We start from the raw sequence: 23,221 nt of genomic DNA on the forward strand, positions 1-23,221 counted from the left end.
CATCTTTCATCAAAATCTGTAAGGTCAACTGCAGAGACTTTATAACCACTAGGAACAGACATGATTATCTTATTGGATGTGAGTCTTTAATTACTGAAAAAGAAGAGAGAACAAAACAATATTGAATGAGAATAAATTTATTATTCAAGACATAAGACTAAGACATAACTTTTATTTAAAAAATAACTTTTCTTCACCGAAAAAAGCTCAGTAAGCAATATATTGTGGTGTGAAAGACAATTTCAGTGTAGTGCTTCTAAGTATTTACGAAATCAGTGAATAGCCCACTGATTGGCTGCATAACATAGAATTAATCCTTGGCTATTCACTATTTTGGGACTGGAGTCAATGTGGGCTCCTGCTTCATAACAGTTGAAATCAGAAAACAAAACTTTTTTTATAGCAACACTATGGAGCATTAAATAACAAGAAATAACAACAAATAACAAGAACATGAGGAAATCTGGTTTGTCAGTCTTTACTTATAGGTAAAATATTTTGTTTTAATTTTTATTTATTCTATTTTATTGCTATTATTTTTTTAACTGAATTTGCGACCAAATCATGAAAATTCCCTCAACTAATCCCAGAACAGTCAAGTACAATGTAAACAAAACCCTTTTTTTATATTTAAGTGACATCTTAATTTATTTCTTAATGAAATGTTTTAACCCATTCGCCCCTGAACTGCCAGTAACCGCCCGTGCGGATCCACGTCCTTTCTACCCTTTGTGACGTCATCAGTTTTAATGGTCAAGGACAAGTTTGTCCGCTAACTTGTGCAGAGTGAAGAGATCTTTCAAACCATATACCAGAATGAGCAAAATTCAGTCAAGGACACCGGAGAAAGAGGCAAAAAACCATGTAACATTGACCTGAAAATCTGCATGAAAATCTTGTTCCATTGCCCACCTACCTTTCCTTTCACCTAATCCTAAGATCCTAAGAGCTTTCCTAAAAACTATTCCCACCAAAATGAAGCCTACTAAATGCCCAGCAAGAGAAAAAAAAAATGAGGCACGAAAAGCGAAAAAAGAGGGGAGGAGAGAAAGCGAAAAGTAAAAGTCAAGACTGCTGTGTCACTTTTAAACCTCGAAATTTTGCTTTCTGCGCATGCCCGAACTTCGCAAGCTGATAGGCCATGAAGTGTACGACCTGTAAACCGGTTTGTGGTAAGTCTTAGCTCTTTATAGCACAACAGTGACCAGAAAACCACTCGACTAGCTTGAAAACGCGTTTTTCGGCAAAATCTCCAGAAGCGAATGGGTTAACCCATGGATGGTTTCACATTAAAGTTCTAGGCACCTTATCTATTATTACTAGAAAGCACCACAAGGAAATAAAAGGCAAAATTTTGGTAAGGCGGCCAGAAGAGAAGCCTTTTTGTACTTGCTGCTCGTGGGAGGCACTTAAACGGAAGTTGGGTAGGGGTGTCCAATGACTAAGGCCTTCAAACCCTATTTAAGACAAAATCAGTTCACCTTGCGACTTTTTTTATTTTAAAGATAACAGACATTTTTGCCCTAGCCTGAATAGGAAGCTCGTTTCCAAACAAGTCATTATCACTCTTTTTGCTCTTGTCCCAACTTTCTCAACAAACTCACACAGAACCACCTTCTACACAGGCTCTTCTTGCCCCTGTTTCATTGTACAGTGTATCTTGTCCACATAATGAAGCATTATTTTAACAAGAGAACATAAAAGTATAACTGACTGCTCCCAGTTTTACCTTCTAGTGGCTGTTTATTACAATTATCTCACCATCATTACTTTCCCAGGCTTATTGTGGTTAGTCTTATTTCATTTTCAAATTTCTACTGCTAATAGATTATTCATTTAGTGAGTGTGGCTGCAACCCCACTTATAGTTATTACTTAGTTACTTGTATACATAATTACACGATTAACTGAAACTAGTCACAGCCATCAAAAAGTACACGTAAACGCACTTTGATCGCCAAGTAAAATTTTGACTCTCGAAGCCAGGAAAATATTATTGAACATAATCTTAAAAATGAGTTCGCCTGAGTGATTTGTTCTTCCTTCAAACAGTTTTGAGTTTTCAAGGCCCATGTGTAGTATGCAGTCTCTATTCCGGTATTATTGTTCACGTAAACACACATTTCACAACCAGTTTCCACCAGTTTTACCTTGTCATGACATCGTTTTTAGCCAGAACAAAGTGCGAGCTCTGCCCAACATGACCGAATCAAAAACCTGACCTGCATGCACATGCTATGGCTGCAGGTGACTCTGCGGGGGCGTTCATGTTATCTATGACTTTCAAGAGTTCTTTAAGGACATTAAGACGTTATAGTGGCAAATTTAAGTTTAGGGGTTATTCCTTGCATAACAGATTCATATAAAACAGGTTCCGTGATGGCAAAAAAGAGAAAAACTTACCAACCAGCGGTATTTAAATATTAAAGCTTCCTACGAATTCGACTTGAAAATTCAAGATGGCGGACTCTGTAATCTATCCCACAAGCCCCAGGAGTAGGTTAGGGGAATCCCCGCAGCCACGCCTTAGCGACCGTGACGTGTAGGTAAGAAAGATTGGCGAACGCTAAATAAAATGAATCTAGAGCATTCACCTATGATGTATTCCCCTGTGTTTGGCCGGTGTGTTTACATCGTTTTATTGGATTTTTAGGCTCCATTCTGTTCATGCGTAACCACTGTAACTCTCTGATTATGGCTTTTGTACAACGGTCCCCTCCCCTCAAAAAAATATATTTATATTCGGGGAGAGAGTTTTTTTGAGGGTAGGGGACAGCTGTGCACAGGCTACCTAATTACAGTGGTTACGCAATGAAGCCAAAACGCCACTGAATGAAAGAAACACAAAGGAATACATGAATGGGGAGACTTCTTAGGGACGGACTATTAGAAAAGTGATGTTGGGGGTAAGGGAAAAACCAAAAAAACTTCAAGCATGGCAAAAATTCTTGCAAAGTGAAACCCAAAGCAAAAGTTAATGAAAAGGATGGGCCGCTTTTTCACATTAAAAATTCTGCCAAAATGCCCAGCCTCAGTGTACATCGATTCTCGATTCTATTAGATAATGTTTTGATATGTTTCTTTCGGTGGGAGGGTGAAACCCTCAGCTTGAACTAGAGAAGAGAAGACAAGTTTAGAAACTGATTAATAACTCTTAAACCTATAAACAAGGCTGATTTCTTAGCTCCAATATCCTCGAAGCGGAAAAGGTTCACAGATTGTCAGTTTGAAGAGATCTACATCCATCAGACGCTTTTGAATCCTTTCAGTGGCATTTTGCGATGCTATTAAAGTTTACAATAGTCAGCTGCACCTAATTTTGTAAACTTGGTAAAACATTTTTCACTGCACGTTCATTCGACTAGGCTTTGAGTTCAGTTCACCTATATAAATCAACCCTTTTCCATAACATACTCATGCTTTTTTTTTTTTTTAATTTTAGGAGTTTACGCCATTCTGCAATATTTTCATATTTTCTTATATGCTTTGATCGTTTCTCAAATTTATAGTGTTTATGAACCAGATAAAAATAACTGTAACTTTTAGTTTCTGGACACCAACGTTTGTATCAAGACATTGCAAATGAGTACGATCTGTAAAAGACGTTAATACAACGATTTGCACGGTACAGTACTCTGACGGCCTGTGAAATCAAGGCTGCTCAGCAAACGATTTTCAAGGGAGGCCATTTCGTTAAGAAAGTGCGCTTTACGGATGACCAAGCAACCTTAGCCAGCTCAGTTAAAGGTCTGCAACTAATGATGGATAAAATGCAGGAGACTGCAAACGGATATGGTATGAGGATCAATGTTAAGAAGACTAGGGTGATGAATTCAGTAAAAGGCCTGGTGATGAATTCACGATCTTTCTTCAAGAATCGCCCTTTAACTATCTTGGCTGCCTTATTACATAGGACGGATCCTGTGTGAAAGATTTTAGACCATCAAGAATAGCCTGAGCAAAGAGGGCGTTTACTAAAAGAAAAGAACTGCTGGCAAAAGCCTTCAGCCTTTGCCCGAAGAAGAGAATTGTAAAGACTGTCGTCTGGAATACTCTTCTGTATGGAGCCGAGGCGTGGACCTTGAAGAAAGAGGACGTGCGAAGGCTGGAGAGCTCTGAGATGTGGCTTTAGAGGAAGGTCCAAAACATTTTTTGGTCTGAAAAAGTCTGTAACGAAGAAGTGTTGAGACGTGTCGGTGAGGAGAGGGCTATCATATCAGTTATCAACAGAAGACAGAGATTCTCGCTTGGTCATACCCTACGGCATAGTGATCTTATCCCATTAGTTATTGAGGAGAGAATGATAGGAAGAGGCAAACTGAAAGACCTCGAGCTGGAATGCTAGATAGAGTGAAGGATAGCGGCCTTACGTACCGGTCAAGAGGCGCGCCTTAGATCGGGAACTATAAGGATGGACCTGCCTGTGGGCAGAACACACGTACACATATAAGGGCAATGAGTAAGGCACCATGCTGAGGCCACCGGGCACTGAAAATCGTTGTATAAGAGCATATCAGTTAAGCATGAGTTATTATTAACAACTATTTACTTTCAAAACCTCCTCCAGTATTAGTATATCTGTGAACATTATTTTAAGAGTATTTGATTGTTAGTCCCAACTGTAAACTTGAATAGTTAAAGTCGCGTTTTAAGTACAACCTCTGTATCAAAACAAAGAAGAGTCGTAAGCAATTATGTTTAATTTAATGGCAGAAAGGTATGAAGTAAATTTTCCAAAAACTTCTTGCACAGGCAATCGGCTTGAAAAACCTTCTTGAAGGATGAGAGTCGCTCATCTCTCATCGTATTACGTAGTGAAGTCTTTATTCTTTTCATTGAGCTGAAACTACACTCAGCAGCGCACGCCGAAATAGGGAAAGTAAGAAGTGTTGTAACTGCCCCATAGATTCCTTGCTGCACTTCTGCCTTTGTCAACTGGTCAAGCTTTGCTGTAATTCATAATAATTTTCTTTTATGATTTATTTGCTTATTTATATAATTATCTGACAATTATATAAATGATGCAAATAAATTATTAAAAATTTCAACTTAAACACGACCCAATAAATTTACTTAACTAACATCTATTTATAGATCATACTTGGAGTAAGAAGTTGAGCGTTGAGTTGAATCCAGGTAGTGGCGTTACTAGCGTTTCTTGTATCTCATTCACCGGGTGATCTAAAAATGCCAAATAAAGTGTCGATACTGTTGCCTTACTGTTACTGTGGGCATGGACGGTTCAATATGGTATCCAGAAATATGGAGTTTAAAAGCATCAGTTAGAAGAATGGCGGTGTGTGCGTATTTGTGTAAATTTTTCGCACGCTTAGCGGTCCTTTGCTGACTTTTGAGTTTTTCCCTTGTTTAGATCAAGAGCACGTACGGGAAAGAAACAAACAATTATAGTCAGCATTTATATATTTTCAGTTGTTCTGAATATCTCTAATGTTAGTCATTGAACAGGCCCGTAACCAGGATTTTATATGGGGGGGTGCTAATGAGGCCTAAGTGGACCAAACTACCGAAATGTATTTTATATTGTCTGATCCGTTTATTTAGGAAAGTAGCAATACATGAAAAATTGTAACGGCAAAGTTCACAGTAGGAACTGAATATTACATTTGTCGAATACAACTGTTTGAATTAAGTTATAAAGGAGTAATTTATACGATGTAAAATGGTACATCAAAATACTGTGGAACTAATCCCTCAGAATAGTCCCGAGCTCCAGCCTCCGTGTGGGTGTTTGGTGGCAAACAGATTTACCACCTCATCCAAAACAATTTTAACTTGATAATGTATGTGCATTAGCGTGGGGGACGACAGCCTTTCCTGGCCCATGCATGCCCTGTTATATGTATGCAGCCGCCTTAAATGTCAATGTTAAGTTTGAAACTTCAGTTTAACTGACTGCACTCCATAACTTGGATATTAAGTATCAAAATGCGGACCTTTTGGGCCTGTAGGGGGGTGCGAACGCACCCCCCTGCTTACGGGCCTGTTGAAAACGATACTACATCTGTTCCCTGGGAGTAAAATTCCTGCAAAATTCTTGTTGATACCGCGCCACACGTACACCTAATAGGTTGCTTCCCCTTGCATGGATTAGCGTCAGCATGGTCCGGTCCATGATTCCCCAGTTAAGCGACATTAAAGTAGCACTTTGAAAGACTTTTTAGACATTTATATAGAGAGAAATAAACAAAAAAGATTGCTTTTGATTGGGAAGACTTTGCGGATAAATCTTGAAAGGAATGATAATCAGTCAGGGTCGATTTTTTTGTTGCGACACTGTGTTTGCATGAATTTCCCCAGTCCCCTTTCGTATCTCATGAATACGCATTGTATTGTGGGATCGTCTGAAGCAAGCATTTCAAGAATGGTTCCACTAATCAAACTGTTGTATTTTCGAGTAAAAACGATGGGTATTTGCGTAAAAAATGGAGAAGTAAAAAACAAAAACTGAAACCTCAACAAATGGCGAAGCGAAAATCAAAAAGTTAAAAACAAAAGTGGAAAAGTGAAAAATAAAAACGAAATCACTCTGTGACTCCCCTGGGGTTTAGTAGATAGAAAACGGGTCGGACTCGCCGGACCCTTTGCCGCCATTTTGGAACATTCTGGGCAACTGAAAAAACCCTGGGCTCGAATTACTGCAGAATCGCGGATGTTTGTCTGCTGAAATAATGACTCAGACGAAGAAAAGAAAGGCAATTGAGACAGTAAGAGGCTATAAAATGTCAAAGCAAGTTTATAGATCGGCCGTGAAGTCAGTGTTGCTGTCAGTGATGTTTTCGAATACTCTATTTCAAAAAAATAGTACTTATCCTTGGGTCTATTTTTCTTGCGTGGGCAACGAAAATTTTTTGCGGAATTTTTTTCCAAACAGCGGAAATCCCGCAAGACCACGCTCTAGAATAACCCCTGGATTATATGGTCCCGGAGGGAATTTTGGCTTCCTTGAAAGAGATTGTTCGCTGCCCGAAGGAGAAATGACTCTTGATTAGGTTTTGAGACCGCCGCACGGCAAACTTATCACTCGATCACGCTTCGATGGAGTCATACATTTTCTGGAAAATTGTAAACTGAATTCTTTGCTAACAAGTTCTCTATAAATGCGAAGACAGCTGCGCTTGATTCTTACCCTTAAATGCCGTTTGAACCCAGTCGACAGCGTCAAACGACTCAAGAGCTTTGAGAGCACATGGCAAATTAAATTAATTCAAATACATTATACTTCTGATAAATTATTATTGTAAATCTTTATTAGCGTTCTTGAAGTAATAGTAGTAATTTATCAGTAGTAATTTATAATCTTTTAGTTGTATGTCGTTAATTTAAGTTATTGCCTTCGAAAAGCCTCTGTGACAAAGTCAATAAAGTATGTACGTATGCACCGTATTTATTCGAATAAGCGCCCAACCTCGAATTAGCGCCCACCTCCAATAAGCGCCCATCCTAAAGGCAAAAAAAATTTAATAAGCGCCCAACACCACCCCAACCCCTCCTCCTCCTAATCAAACCCAAATATGCGCCCACCCCCACCCCACCCACTTGAGTGGCGATGAGATTGAAATTGAAATGGAATAGGTACTAATAAGAGACTTCCTCGAGGACGGATTTTTCTTCAGAGTATTTTACAGAAACCTTGCTTTGTTACTATTTGACGTTTTTTAATTAGCATTTATTGTTTTGTTGCAAAATAAACAAACTACACTTGATGAAAATGGTGAGAATTTAATAAGCACCCAGCCTCGAATAAGCGCACACTCTCAAGGCCCAAAAATTAATAAGCGCCCAAAGGGCGGTTAATCGAATAAATACGGTAGGTATGTGTAGTCTAATAAAAAAGTGGACGTAAAGTTTAGCCGTGCCTATATCAGATATAAGGACACATATGAACCATAAAATTTATTTTGTTTTTTCTTTATGGCCACCCTCTATTGTTTTGCCATGCGGTTACTTACGACAGCTCATTCTTATAAGCGACCAGCTCAAGTTACAACCACTTTTTCGAATTTCTGAGGTGGTCGCTTACGAGAGCTTCGACTGTAGCTGAATTTCTGACTTAAACTAAATTGAGGAAATGCAAGAATATGCAAAACGTATTGCATGGATGCCTCGGTGGATAACATCATCCTTGATCTGCATAATTCTTCACATCTACTCAGCCTCATTCAACAATTGTTAATCATAAAAATGTCTTTTAACCCTCCTAGTCAATTTCAAAGGAGGCAAATTTCCTCGAAACGTGAGTTTGGATTACTTGTGGCACAAGTCGGTAGGACGAAGGGCCTACTCAAAAGGAGCAAAGCTGTTACATGTTCTCCTCTTCCGTACGGCTATTGAGGGGGAGGAGAGAGATTCTCTTTTATTTTTTCCATCCAAGGGACTGTTCATTATTTGACCCCGCGCGATTAATTGACCGTGCTGGTTTCTACTGTAAATATCAAATTGCATGGGTTAACCGGATATAATTTATCTATAATTATTCGGGTCAGATACCACACACACACACACACAAAGAAAAGTGGCCTCAGTGTTCTCCTAAAGAAACAAAAATGGGTCCGGGTATGTCAACGAGTAAAAGGATGTCAAACATAGCTTGCGAAAACCCACAAAGCAAAACTTTATCTCCTTGCTTTGCTTCCACATCTGCTCAATGCAAAGATCAATTACAGGAACCATGCCGCGAAGTTGCGGCTTGTCCAAGACCTCAGAAACAACTGGAATGAGAAAGATGCTACGATAGTTCGAAGCTAAGGCGGAGTCAGATCACCTTGCTTGGGTAATGGGATGATGCCAGGCAGCCCTCTGCCTCCACCTGCATAATTCTTCAGATCATACTCAGCCTCGTTCAATAATTGTAAATAAATTTACGGAGGGGAAATAGTACACAAGCTAAGTGAAAAACAAACACCCTAAGTTGCGACTCCGACAAGCCGTGGCGTGAAGGCAACATTTACGTAAGAAAATTAAAAGAAATACCAGCCCGTGTAACAGAACACGCCTAAGTTTTTCAGATTAATGGGAAAGTTCGCAATTTTTTTTGCCAAATTTATATTTTTGAGAAACTCACAGTAAAACCCCAATATAACAAACCTCTACATGGTCAAACATGTGTACAACGGTCTCCCTTGGGAAATGGCAAGGTAACTGTTATATACAGGGTAACCACTGTATACCAGTCAACTTTGCAGAAAATATAAGGCAACTGAAAATTTTGGGAAGTTGTCCGGCGACCGTAATATCCAGGGTGACCGCTTTATACAAGGCCGTTAATTACAGGATTGACTGTACTTAAGCATTTTACTATTTCCTCCTCCCCCTCTCCCGTAAATTATCTAAATTCTCTAAATTTCAGTTACGATTGAAATGAAAAGACAAACTTAATGTAGCGCAAAACTTTGAAACGGAACAAGACATTCCCACGATGGCGCCATTTGACTACAACTAACAGAATCCTTCAGGGTTCAGGGTTCTTTTACATATAAAGGCATTTGTTATTGAGACTTGACGGGATTACCCGAGAAAGCAAAGACAAAATGAATCACTGGAGGTTGTAGTCAAGTGACATCACGGTGAAAATGACTTACTTTAATCAAACGGAAAATGTGCATTTATCATCATCGTCGTCGTCGTCATCACCATCATCCGGCTGCCGAGCACCAACCAAATTTTGGTGCGTTGCAATTATCGGTAATGTCCAAAAATTATTACGATCCAGTTTAGGCTGCAGGTCTGTATGATTGACCCTGACTGACAAGAAGTTCCGGATATGATTATGTTAGTGGATGGCCGGCTTTGTCGCACCTGAGGACTCGCCGCCCTTTAACAGGTCTTGTTTTTAATCCTGAGGGGTGTCCACTCACCCTTCTCACCAGGTGTACCCGGTGGAGGAGCCGGTTTAGTCGCCGACTTTCCGACCATGAACAGGTAGTACTGGTATACATGTTAACCAATAGCGGCTCAACACATTTGAACCGACCTGACCAAAGCCTTTCCACAATTGGTCCACTCTAGAATTCGCGACGGCTACAAATCTGATGTATCCACGATAATTTTAAGAAACAGGGTGTCGTCCCGAATGTAAGCGTGGTTGTTAAGTTCAGTGAGCGAGCAGAACATAGGACAACCACTTGCGATGTTTGTCTCTCTCCTTGGTCGATGAAAAGATGAGCTGTTAGGATCAGGTCTGAAGGCATCGATCACGTGTTCGACATTATCTTGATCCAACAACATGAATGTGACCTTCTGTCTGAATGGCCAGCGGAGCAACGCATCATACTGACCGCGCATGACAACAAAGAAGACAGAGATGTGTGTTCCTCGGCCCATGCCATCTCCGTTTAAATATACGCGGGCGCACATCTTGTATCCATAGCGACTGGTGTAGAAGCAAGGGCTGTAGAATGATATTTGTTGACCGCTGACTGCCTCGTTTCTCCTGCGTGCAAACTCAGTTATTTTCCACAGCAACTGGCCATCGTAGCTTGAAAATTCCTGTTGCCTGATGTATTCCTCCAAATCAGCCAAGGTGACGTTTCTAAGAGCCAGTGTATGCTCAATCGACTCAATCCTTCTTTCCACCCTTCTGACGGTCTCCTGGACAGTCTCAATCAGTCGCCTTACATTACCCACATCCCGATTTGCCTGTTCGATTGAACGATTACTTTCAACCAACAGCACCTCGTGGTCAGCGGTCTTATTTTCAAGATTGTTTACCCTTCGTGTAATCTCGATGTTCGGTACACTGCCAGCTGAATCACCAGTCACTTGAGCAGATGGGGCCGCTGCCGTGAGATTCCCTGTGGCCACTTTTCTTTCCAGGGAGGTGATTCGTTCGCTATGTTCTCGTATTCTTTCTCTTAAATCCCCGTTTTCTGCTGTACTGGATTGAATTTGAGCGAGTATGTCAGAAATGATACCGTCATAGTTTGTGAAGATATGTGGGCTTCTCGACAGGATTCTTGGATCACGAGTTAACACCGCTTCCATTTCTCGACCCATCCTAAGACCATGATGAAGTAGCAAAGTGGTGTGATAAACATTTTCATTCTGCAGATGTTCTTTCTTTTGCATATGGCTGAGAATCTGTTATACAAGGAACAAGTTAAGAATTTTGCTATAAGCAGACATACAAATCTAATTGGGGACACGAAACATGTAACACTTGTTTAGGGTGATTGTACAATACATAACAAGGTCGGACAGCCTTGTAACGAATTTGAAGAACGAGATATAGAAAACATGTTTTTTATTCAATGACCTGTAGATAAATTAAGAAAAATGGTTTATTTTAAAACCTGATAGTTAATGTGAAAAATTCTACAATATTCCTCTTATTTCATGTAAACAGGATGTTTGTCGCGTAACGGTAAACCCAACGTATAATGACCTTGCCTACCATAAGTAGTCTTTCCGTATACAGCAGATGGCATTTCCGACCGGCAGAGTTTTAGACAGGATATTACAAAGTGAACGTATCGTTGCCAAGGGTGCCACCTCTTAGAACTTCTGATGGAATGCCCCCACTAAGAAAACTTTGCAAATATTAAGCGCCTTCAAGAGAGAATGAGGTCTCTCTTGGCGCCTTACGTTAACTCACCAGCTCTAAAACAAAGATGGATAAAATCAATTTTTGTCGAAAAACCTAAAGGAAAATCAAATGCTAATGTGCCTAAAACCCTATCAACCAGTTTCTTGGACGTGATGGGTTCGTATCCTGGTGATAATATATAGAATTAACCAGGACTAAAAGCGAAGCTCTTGTTAATACGCTTATAGTTCGCTCAAAACAAAAGATAAAATCGTTTAATACTAAAAGGGCGACGGCAACGAGAACGGCAATAAAAAAACCCATAGGTCTAATTAGCACGTGCACCCCATTTTTTTGTACATTTCTTTGCCGTTGTTTTGCACGACAACAACGTGAAACTTCCTAGTAACACGTTTTATGGAGTTCAATGTCGTTTGTGCTCACAAAAAAAAATTGTTGCCTGTGTTCTTGTTCGCTTTTTTCTTCACTTCCGCCCATTTTCACCCTTCCGGTCGCCAGCATTTCTCATTATTCTAGTAACGAAATTCGCCGCCTTTGCTTTTTTTTTTTTTATCTCTCGCTGTACCTCTTTCTCTGTTATCCACGACAGTAAAGACATAATTATTATTTAGTCGAAAAAAAGACTCGGCTTTGTTGCTTTTTTTTTCTCTAAATGTACAGGTGGCCATGCGATTTACCGCCAAAGCTCGCTGGTGCTTGAATGCGAAATTTCACCCCGACATACAGTTAGGGGGTGGACGGACGTCGGACGGTCACATGATTATAAAAATTTCTCACAACTTTAGGTTACCATTTTTTGTTACCCATGGAGCTTCGCTGCGCGTGATTCAAGCGCGCGGGAGCTCCGCTATGATGATTTTTTCATGACGTATTAGTCGGTAAGTGGCCGGGAATTCTGCACTATAAAGCTCTAACCTTACAATAATCCAAGAAAGCTATCCACTGATTGCAGGATAGAAATGAGTTGAATGATGGATCACCTCATCGTCCCTTATCCCCTCCACCTTTTTTACCCCTCGCTTTCTATTTTCTCAAAGGAAACGGGCAAGTACGTGACAACCAGCGAGTGATTCAAGCGCGAAACGTGACATTGCAGGAAGCCGGAGGTAAGAGTGGGGGCACCACTCTGCTAACTTCCAGTTGTTTGGATGAAGGCGATGTACTAGTTTGGTTTAAGAATCCAAGTAAATACTTTTTAGTATTGTATTGCCTTTGCTCCGGATTTACCCACGTGTTTATTTTATTCCGCGCGTTCAACGGATAAACATTCGAGAACAGAGAGGGATATAAACAGTCCACAATTTCGGTGCTTTTGAACTCTTCAAGAGTAAAGCTTACAGATACTGAAAATACTGAAAGAGAGAAAAACTTGTAATTGTACCTGGGTTCTTGAGCAGCCAATTTGTGCGAATGGACATGGCCCCTGAACTGCATCACAGTCTCCTACAACTTGATCCTGATGATCTAGCAGCTGAAACATTAATAGAGAGGAGTCAATGAGAAAACAAAGAAACAAGAGTCGTGAGTGCTCCGTAAGTCCTTCAAAATATCCTATTTAAATAGCTATAACTAGTGTTGCCTTAGTCGTACACAGTTCCATTAAATTAACGACAGACTATCAACATAATCCTCTCTTGGGTGGGTGGCAATGGGCTTTTCAGATTTGCAGTTTGCGCAGATTTCTACGTATTCTCTTTAGCTTCACCGACCTTTTAACAATTTGGCACGACACTCAACCAGTCCTGGTGGAAACAAGTTTGCAGATGAGAACTTTGTGCAAGTGCAGTATAGATTACGTGGTATTTATACCTACGTTTACCATACCACACTAATAAGACGTTCAGAGTCAAGACAGAAAATAAATAGACTGCTTGCAGTCCGCCTTTTCTCTTAACATCCGTCTAGTTCTTGTCTCATCCAGCCCGATTGCAAACCACGACGTTGTTATTACAATAAGAGATTTCGACAAGACGAGAAAAGACGGACTGCTGACTCTTTTGTAGTAAACAAAACCTCCGTCAGCCCAGAAACGGAGTAACCGATTGGTCAATTGCACAGCTGTTGACAGATCATTGACTGGTCTGTCGTGATACTGCAAGCAGTAAAAATAGTCACGCGTCACAACCAACGGGCAAACAATAGCGAACCAAGCAGTAATCTCAGTAATAAGACTCTTAAGGATATCTTACAGAAGGAAACTGCTGAAAATTCCTCAAGGGAAATGAATTCAAGGCAATCTTACCGGATTTAAAGAAAGTGTGATTTTTTAAGCTGTTTATGTTCTATTTACAAATCGTTTCAAGTTACTCGGGTTTAATTGATTAATTAAATTACCTTGACAGCTTCGTTGTCCCCAGACAGAACAAGAGTCAGCATTCTCTATTTTTTTTCTTCTTGGGCTTACGCCCTCATTTCTCTCGCGGCTCGCAGCTTAATTCGCCACTCGCGTGCAGTAACTTTGCAAAGAAAAATAAGAGACTGCTCGCAGTCTAGAAAATAAATTAAGTAATAGACTCCCCCTAGCTTCTGATCATAAAGAGTACGTTAGAGTTCAGTTGAACCAGTTGAAAAAAAAAACAAACACATGTACACCAACTGTACCTTTGCACGTGGAATTCCATCTTTGTTACATTTATCACATACAACTGGGTATGCTGGACACTCCTTCTCATGGTGCACCTGTAGCATATACATGTATATTAATTAACTACTTATAAATACAAGCACGAATGTTTGTCTTTGCTTTGTTTTGGTTTTGTTTGTTTGGTTGCTTGCTTGCTTTCTTGCCTTTTTGGAAAATTTGAATATCTAGCAAAAGTGCTCTCATTTTGAGATTTATAAAATTGGCTCTATCTTCTTTAAGCCGAGTGAGCGATACAAATAGAATGACGAGACACCGGTATCCCAAACTCACTAAGAGAACACTTGGCAATACATTCAACTCTTAGGAACGCAACGATTTGTAGGGTTCACATGGCAAACGAGCCTTACCTTTGTTGTGGAAAAAAGAAATAAAATGAACTTACTTGTGCCAAATTTTGCGTTCTTAGTTTTACCATTCTGTCTTAACAGATTCATTAAAAGATAAAGCAGGTTTTCAACTGGAACAAGCCCAGTTTGCTTCAAAACGACATGAAAACTTTAATATAAGCACAAGTACACACCATTAATGTTAATTTGATTTCTTTTCTCCACAATAAGCTAACTTAAGGCGAATTTGTTTTTTAATTTTTACTTATTTCGCTTATGAACCCTATAAATCGTTGCGTTACACAAAACAGCTTAACTTGTATTTTACCATAATTATTTCCAGTTAGAATTGATTTTTAAAACACTTTGTTTTCCTGACAAGACCGTCACAATGTTCAAAAAGTTGGTTTTATAGAGTGATTCCTGGATAAATCTCTACCCATTTGATAACGCATTGTTTACCTAACAGTACTCTACACTTACACCGACCCACTGGGTAGAGATTTAACCAGCACAAATGAAGGCCTGGCAATGAAAACAACCAACCCACATATCCCTTTTTTTTTGTCAAGTCAAATTGACATTCCACATTGCTATCAGGCTGTACATTTCATTTTTTTTTTAATCATAATGTTAGAATTAACCCATCTGCTGCTGAAAATTTTTGCCGAAAAATGCTCAGTTTTTGATCGGTCGACCTGTATTCCGGCTAAAAAGAAACAAAAACGCCAAAAAAGCTGTGTATAAGTTGAGTAACTCACGGCCTTCTTTTTCTGATGCTAAATAGCATCTTTCAAAGTACCGCATTTCCTCGATTCAAGGCCGTCCTCTGTTAAACGCCACACGGATGGAAGCGTTTATTTCAGGATAATAATAATAAAAAAAACTTTAAATCTTGGTAGTACAATTCTATCTCAGCAAAATAAGCACAACGTTAGAACTTTAAATTACGTTTAAACATTTCCAGATGATTTACAGTAACTGTTGTCAGTGATTTAAAAAATGTAATTTCGAAATAAACGCCGCCCTTGAATAAACACTGCAGGGGTGAAACTGGGCCTGGGTAATGGAAATTTCTACGCAAAAATTAATATTCATCTAGATGTTTACAACTGTGTTACAGCTAGAAACTTTAAGAATACAAACTGTACAGCTGTAGTTGTGTGTACTTATTGTGCTATGCATAAATACCTTCATTTTGTTCAGACTGATTTGCTTTTTGCAGAAATCACAGGTTTCCGGTTTACACTTGCACTCTGTTTCCAGGTGCTGAGGAAGATCAGCTTTTTTCACCAACATGCCACACTCAGGATGTACACAGGGAAGTTTGACAAACTCACAGCTACTAGTATGACTCTGTAAAAAACAAAGAGAATTTTAAAGAAATAATAGAAAAGGGCCTTTAAATGTTTAGCACTAGTACACAAAACAGCAATTTTACTTGAGATTACTTTCATCCTCAGACTCAAAAGGTAAATGTATGAGAGCCAACAAACATAAAATTTAAAATGGGAGTGACATGGACACTTTAGAAATCAACTCATCAGTTGATATCAGAACAAAATCTTGCTTTCACTACGAGTAGACCAACACAACAGGTCCTGCACAGAAACTGATCCATTAGTTTTCTGTAAAGAAGTAATTTTAACTCTTTTAAGGTGTATAATCGCATACTCACAGTCCAGCTAAAGTCTCTCCTAATTGGCAGTTTTGACTAAATTTTGATCTTAATAATCCTCCTGCCCTCCCATTGCTAAAATGTTACGGGCTATCCTCTGCCTAACTTTGCAAGGTTTTACAAAACACGTATTTCTAGTTAATTTTGTATTAACATGTGTACATGAAGTCTTGGCAAAAACTGGTTGATGTCATCTAACAGCAACTAAAATCCTGTATATGTAAAACCAACAAATACCCAGGACTGTGCTCTAGCAGAGCCTGGTGGCCCCTGGCACCTAACTTTTCCTCTTGGGCGACTAGAAAATCTCTTGTGCTGGGCACCCCGAATTTTAAAGATTTAGAGCACTTGGCTCCCTTCAATTTTCCTTAGAGCACAGCCTTTCTTGATACCTCCAAATGCCTGACTTCCCCTTTCCACTGGCATCCATCATCCATGAATGTGCAGTTGACAACAAACGCTTGTACTTCACGACGCATGAAATTATCAGGAAAAACCTAAAAACATGATATCAACAAAATTAAGAATTGATCAACCCTGTGTCAGCTGCTTTAACTGTATTATAGCTTTGAACATATATAGCTGACTCTTGGTTTTCTGCCCACAACTATTAGAGTTAATGGCCTTTCACAGAATTATATTCAGTTTCCCCTAAAACTAAGGTCTCATGAAAATGTTATTTTACAACTCTATTACAATAAAATCAGAATAATAGTAACAATGATGAATAACAATTACCTCATTTGGAAGAAGTTCCACCTGATCCTGTGAGCATGTCATCACGGATGTTTCATTCCTACATGTAAGTAAATGAGACCAAGTTTTTGTGCACGGCTAAAACTTATACATTTTTTTAATACTGTAAAAAGAGTAGAAAAATACATTTTGTTTTGTGGTTAAAACCTTTTAAATTAAGGCGCGGTTGCTTAATTATTACAACATGTTATTATAACTTCTGTGTTAATAGATTAAATTACCATGCATGCTCAAACTACATGAAATAACAGAGGAAATGGCTCAAATTTTCAAAATATCACTTTTTCAGAATACTGCAGTTAATGCTGATTGTACTACGTAAGAATTTGCAGTCCTTTGTGGTTAATGTTTGACTGAATATTTACATATTTACCTCCTTAATTATCAGGCTAAGTAATTACTGATTATTTGGACATTGCCCAAATAGAGTAATTGAGATTGCCTTTTTTGATTCAAAGTTGCAGTAGGCATGCAATACATCCGAACGTAAAAATGCCAAGTAAGCAAGCCAAGTGATGTAAATGTCTGCCACACAAACGACTCATACAAGGTGCGTGCTGGAAAGAAAGCTCTGCTAGCAGGGTACTTGATTTCACCTTTACCATCTCAAAAATCTTGCAACAAAGAAACATGAAACACAATTCCCAACAGTGCAGGACAAAGAAATAGCGATGAACATGTTAAAGCAACGCCTCCTGAGTCTGGACCATAATTATATAGGTACCGGTCATAATGCCCATTTCATTGTACAGACTATTAATAGCCAGTATAAGCACATGTCCTCTCAGAGGACGATTTTTTGCAAGGAAAAGATAAACTTATAAATCTTAAGCTTATGGTATTTTTTATCTTATCTAAAAGCCGGGTGATTTTCAGAAATTTGAAGGTAAATCTGCCAAAAATAATTGGAATTAACGGGCTTGACTTAATTATAGCCAAGAGTTTAAGAATGTTTTTGCCCTCTGAGTTGTTGAGAGCCAAAGAAAATGTCACAGAAAACTTCGTGATCATGCATGAGATAAATAAGGGATTGTTTCAGTGGGGGAATGACATGTGATGAGTGGCCACATATAAAGTAAAGCATTTCAGCAGTTTGATAATTTTATTGGAACTAAATATTGATGTTAGCCTATTAATCTTTATAACATTGAATGGTGCATAATTATATTGCAGATGTTTGGAAAGCAGGTGATTTCTTAAAATCTTATTGAACAAAATGATCTCATAAACATTGCATTCTCTCACGTTCGAACCATAAATGAGGCAAAGTCAAGTTTACATCTTCACGTGCAAACTACCTGCATGACAACTACATGTATTTTTAAAACCCTTGGGTTAATTAGATTAAGTCGCATTCTCTCATACACGAACCACAAAAGTGACAAATTCTAAAGCTTTCATGTGCAAACTGTCTGATAATAAAACTCATACATGAGCTCAGGGCTGTCCCTCTTTGCAGGGCTAGCTAGCTCTGCCAAAGTGACTTTTATTCCGGTACTACATGAACCGGGTGAGTCCAGAGTCACCATTTTTATATAGAGATTGGATGCAATGTGCATGAGCAGTGTGTTATCCGCTGTCCTGTTTCTCACTTGGTTGACATTCCCCCTTCCCCTTGACCTCACCGATTTTTCAAAGCCCCCTAGCTGAACCCACACACCCAAAATTTCACTGCCCCCCCCCCCCCGAAAAAAACATTTTGATACCCCCTTCTTCATATTAAATACACTTTCACTTATCCATGTTCTCTCCATACAAATATTATCAAAAACAGTTGAAAAACAATCCTAAACAGAAAGCCTAACAATTAACAAAATACGTCAGGAGCCCATAAAATAAGTACCAGTATGTTTTCGACCATTGATAAGACCTTTCACAAACACCACTTCATTTCATTAGACTGTAACTACACTATCCCTTCAAAACAAAAATTAATTAGCACTCCCACAACAACCTCACTGCAACACCTAACATCACTTTTTTATTCACGACATATCAAATATTCTACAAGAAACCAGTTTCACTGATTTACAAACCACAGCCATTATCTTACCAATCCACGTCCAATATAACTCCACGCCTTCCACTTCACACATCTCAACCAACCCCTAAAATACACAAATGCTACTACACTACTCACACATCCCTATTATTTTAATACACATAAAAAACTTCACATATATGCATATAGTGCAATGATGCCCAAATATATGCTCCCGCAGCATCTTGTTACCATATTTATAGTTAAAGAAAACAGAGAATTGAACAAAGGATTAAAATAATATCGAACCCTGCCAGCTGCTAGCTTAACTTTTTTAGTTTGCATGATATTATGACCCAAAAATAAAATGAAGCTGTAAAGATATCTGCACATTTCTCTTTTTCATTATATCAGCCTAGTCAGCAGAGGTCAAATTCTTCATATGCCGTGTTGTCTACCTGTATATTGTTAACAGACAAATGAGATGTCCTAGAAATAAGCATATGGTAATTATAAGAGTATAAACACTAAGCAGTACACTGTAAATTGGATTATGCTGTCTGTTCGAGTAAATGATCGTTATGTATATTTATGCAGTCTGACATCAATGTAAAATTTTTGATTACAACATAAGACCTGCATAGTAGACACTCTCTCAGAAATGATCCTCATCACTTTCTTTTCCGTACACAAAACTCTGTTCCAATACTAAGTCTGAAGAGAAGATTGATGAAGATTCAATTGGCATTCACATATAGATTTAATCACTCAATAATAGTAATTAAGGTATTATGATAACACACATGTCTACTCTGTGACCTGTCTGACTTCAATACATACTGCTTTAAAAATAACTGCAGTCGAATTGCTTCTTGAGGTGCCAAACTGAAAGATGCCAGACAGTACATCATGCAAAGAATGCAAACAATTTAAACAAAAAAACACCAGGTGGGAAATATACACACAGCATTTATTAAATGGATTTCTACAATCAAAGACTATAGTGTGCATGCATCCAAAAGGTATATTGTCAAAGCTTTTTCTAACCAAAAAAAGCAAATTATTCTTAGATGCCTCAAGCTAAAGTTGCAATCACATAAGAGCAGTAAAGTAAAGTTCACAATTGTGAATGGCCTCAAGGCCTCACATTATGTTGAACTACTCATGCAGACTCTTCACTATTTACATATAGGAGCTCATAGAACGTACTGGCTATGAAAACAATTTATGCTTGCAAAGCCGTGACAGTTCCACAAAAACATATTATGCAGGTCTAACATCATCAGGTGTCATGCAGAAAACAATTACCCTGGCATTGAAATGGTCTAATAAAACTGTATATATATTTAATCGACTTTTTTAATTTTATGAAACTCAGGCATAATATCTTGCAAAAATAAGTAAAAACACGTAACTTCAAACTTAACAAAAGACTAGTTAAACAGACAGTTAATATACAGCATGCCATAATCTCAAGGACTAGTTATGTACCAAATGTCACACTGAAGGACCATATTCTTAAATTTAAACTACTTTATAAAAAGGCCTGGAATCAAGTTACTCAATTACCCAGTATCATTAATGAAACTTTTTATGATAGGTTAGCAGTGGGTAATTAACTTTTAGAACCAAATACTTAGACGGCATCTGACACTTTTTTTCCTTGTTTTATACTTTCATTGTAATAAGTAAAGGTTTTGTAAAAATTATACAAAAATAACTCGGATAACATATTGAACAATATCTCGGTGTCAGGCAAATAGTTTAAATTGTCTTCCTAATTAAAATTTCTACTAGCTACAGTGCCTTTTCAGCCTCTCGTCACAGGCAGTAAAAGTTCAAGTACTACTAATAATGGACTGAAATTTTCACCCGAACTGCTTGCAGACCTTGTCAAATGATCATCTTGCATCTTCTTATAGAAATTTTATTGCCTTGGTAAGGCAAATTCTTAGATCAACTCTAAATTTTTGAATTCATTCACCAAATAAAGCGCTGAAGACTCATTTGTACAGGGTAAGCCTCGACTTAAGGCAAAATATTCACAAATACTGGTGAGAAGGTGCCTGAATTTGGGTTTAAAACAATAGACACAGTTGAAAACAGCTGTCTTAATTCTTCTGATTGGAATTTATGAATATAATTACCTTAGGTTGAGACTAACCCTGTATAGTCTTCATGCAGTGCTTCTATTCAACGGCCGCAACAAATTCGAAAGTGGACAATAATAAGGGAAAATTATCAAACATGACACCAAGAAGTGGGTTGTAAAAAGAGGCAGCAGCCTATCAGCTTTTCAAGACTGCCCTCAAGATGTCTGGATATTGGATGAAACACTGAGTGGAGTAATTAAGTTTACCATAAAGCTTCTCAAATGAAACATACTGGTAAATCTTGAAGAAATTCAGAGCTAAAATTTGCAAAATTTTAGGGTATCAAAACCATGCCATGGTAGTGATTTCCTTTCTTTCTCTTAATAAATTACTAAGGAGCAGGGTGCAAAGAAAACCATTTTTACAGCTTGCCATTCGGGCCAGCTGAAGCTAGCATTTACTAGCCCAGACATCATTTCAACTAGCCCCAAAAGCTTTTTGACAAGCAGAATTGATTTCACAGTTCTTGTTATTCGAATTCCTCAAAACACATCACTTGCCCGTCGGGCAAGTTAAGAACAGAATTCACTAGCCCGATAGCAAAATCCACTAGCCCAGGGCTATCAGATCAGACACTGTACTTTGCACGCTATAAGGAGTGTGTGGAAAATAAATTAATATAAAATTTTGATTTAGCTGAAATTTAAGCAAGACCCTCACCGTTATCTCAACTGCCTGCACGAAGCAGGAAATTACTCAACAAACCTTGCCCTTCCTAAAATATGTTGAATTTGATTGATATTGTTTTGATGTTACAAGTAGTACATTGTATTTTTAGTGTTTCAAGTATTATATCCTATACACAGTAATATCTCTAAAGTCAAACCACTTAAAAATGGATATATTCTTATTTTCGACGGCAAATTAAAACTTTGCTAGCATTAAGTGATGAATCTCCTACACAAACAGTATAACATTGATGCACAGTACATTGTATGGCCCTGTCCTCTAAGCCCCAAACTAACATGTTTGCTACATCTGCTACATCACAGATCACACATCTACATATTATAAGGTGGGAGCTATAACAGCCACAGATATCCAGCCTGGCTGTTTAGAAACTTAATGGCAATGATATAAATAAGTAATGTACTTTTCTAAAACATGCATGTGCATTTAGTAATCAAAAAGGCCATATAAAAAGTAAAGTATTTTTTGTAAAGACGTCTAGACACGCAATTAACGGTCTCACTGTAAAGTGCGATGTTTAGCATGTCTGTCTTTAAATCACCAATACTAGAAATCATACTACTAGATGGTTTAAACAACGTTAACTGAGATTACCAAGGCATCTGTACAGTGTATCCAACAGATGCACACATTAATTTCAATGATTTATTTTTTTCTGCAGATGTCGACATATCTGTCTTATGTGTATTTACAGAAACTAGTTTGACCACATTTACTTTAAGTATTAATTTGACTGATTATAAACACATGTCTGCTACAATTCCGTATAACAGTGCTGACGTCATTACAACAATTACCACTCCTCATGAAGATGCCACGAAGCTCTCAAAATGAGCTATTCTATTGGGTAATGAAACAATAGATGAATGAGCCAAACAATGCCCCCTACCGTACCCTAAAAACAATAGGTTTGTTTTTGAAGGCCAATGATAATAAGGTTTCTGAGAGCTTCTGGCTTAACATCACAAAGGTGACTGGAACACATTTCCACCGTACTAAGTGTCTATAAGGAACATTAGACATCTCCTGGTAAAAATAAGCCCAAATTGTGTTACATAACCCTTTTCTCTCTTTGTATTGTGGTCTAACTGGTATAACAAGTAACAGGCTACTGTAGGTTTTATATCAGAAAACAAAACACCTAATAAGACGTAAGTTTCATGTGCAACAGCGGAATGCAGTTTTAGGTAGGTTTTACTACTTTTAAATGAACACAAATGTTCTTTTTTTTTAGCGCCGGAGCTTTACTTCATCACCAGTCAGGTGGAGAGAAGTAAACACTTCGTATACTCACAGATATAAACTCCAGAGACATGAACTGCAATAAAAGTGCCCACATCCAGTTTGCATCGCATCTCGTAGTAGTAAATGACACGAGTTACATTTATACTTTTCTCCAATACACTGCTGATCTGAGCTGGATAAAGTATA

At 38.3% G+C, this 23,221-nt stretch overlaps 1 protein-coding gene across 3 annotated transcripts; it reads right to left on the minus strand.

Annotated features, from left to right (window-relative positions):
• Window positions 1-7,705: 7,705 nt before the first annotated feature.
• Window positions 7,706-17,051, minus strand: LOC140936503 (TNF receptor-associated factor 3-like). Of its 3 annotated transcripts, none has more exons than XM_073385988.1 (6): window positions 16,949-16,990; window positions 16,603-16,707; window positions 15,724-15,888; window positions 14,164-14,241; window positions 12,944-13,033; window positions 7,707-11,096 (listed from the first exon to the last, which is right to left on the minus strand). In XM_073385988.1, the coding sequence occupies exons 1-6, from the start codon at window positions 16,988-16,990 to the stop codon at window positions 10,038-10,040; spliced, it is 1,539 nt and encodes a 512-aa protein (XP_073242089.1). In that variant the 3' UTR covers window positions 7,707-10,037. The 3 variants fall into 3 exon arrangements, with proteins under 3 accessions (XP_073242087.1, XP_073242089.1, XP_073242088.1); XM_073385987.1 differs by having other exon boundaries at window positions 7,709-11,096; window positions 16,493-16,707; window positions 16,949-16,971; XM_073385986.1 differs by lacking the exon at window positions 14,164-14,241 and having other exon boundaries at window positions 7,706-11,096; window positions 16,949-17,051.
• Between the last annotated feature and the right edge of the window lie 6,170 nt (window positions 17,052-23,221).

This window comes from Porites lutea, chromosome 5 (assembly GCF_958299795.1).
Source record: "Porites lutea chromosome 5, jaPorLute2.1, whole genome shotgun sequence".
Taxonomy (NCBI): Eukaryota; Metazoa; Cnidaria; class Anthozoa; order Scleractinia; family Poritidae; genus Porites; species Porites lutea.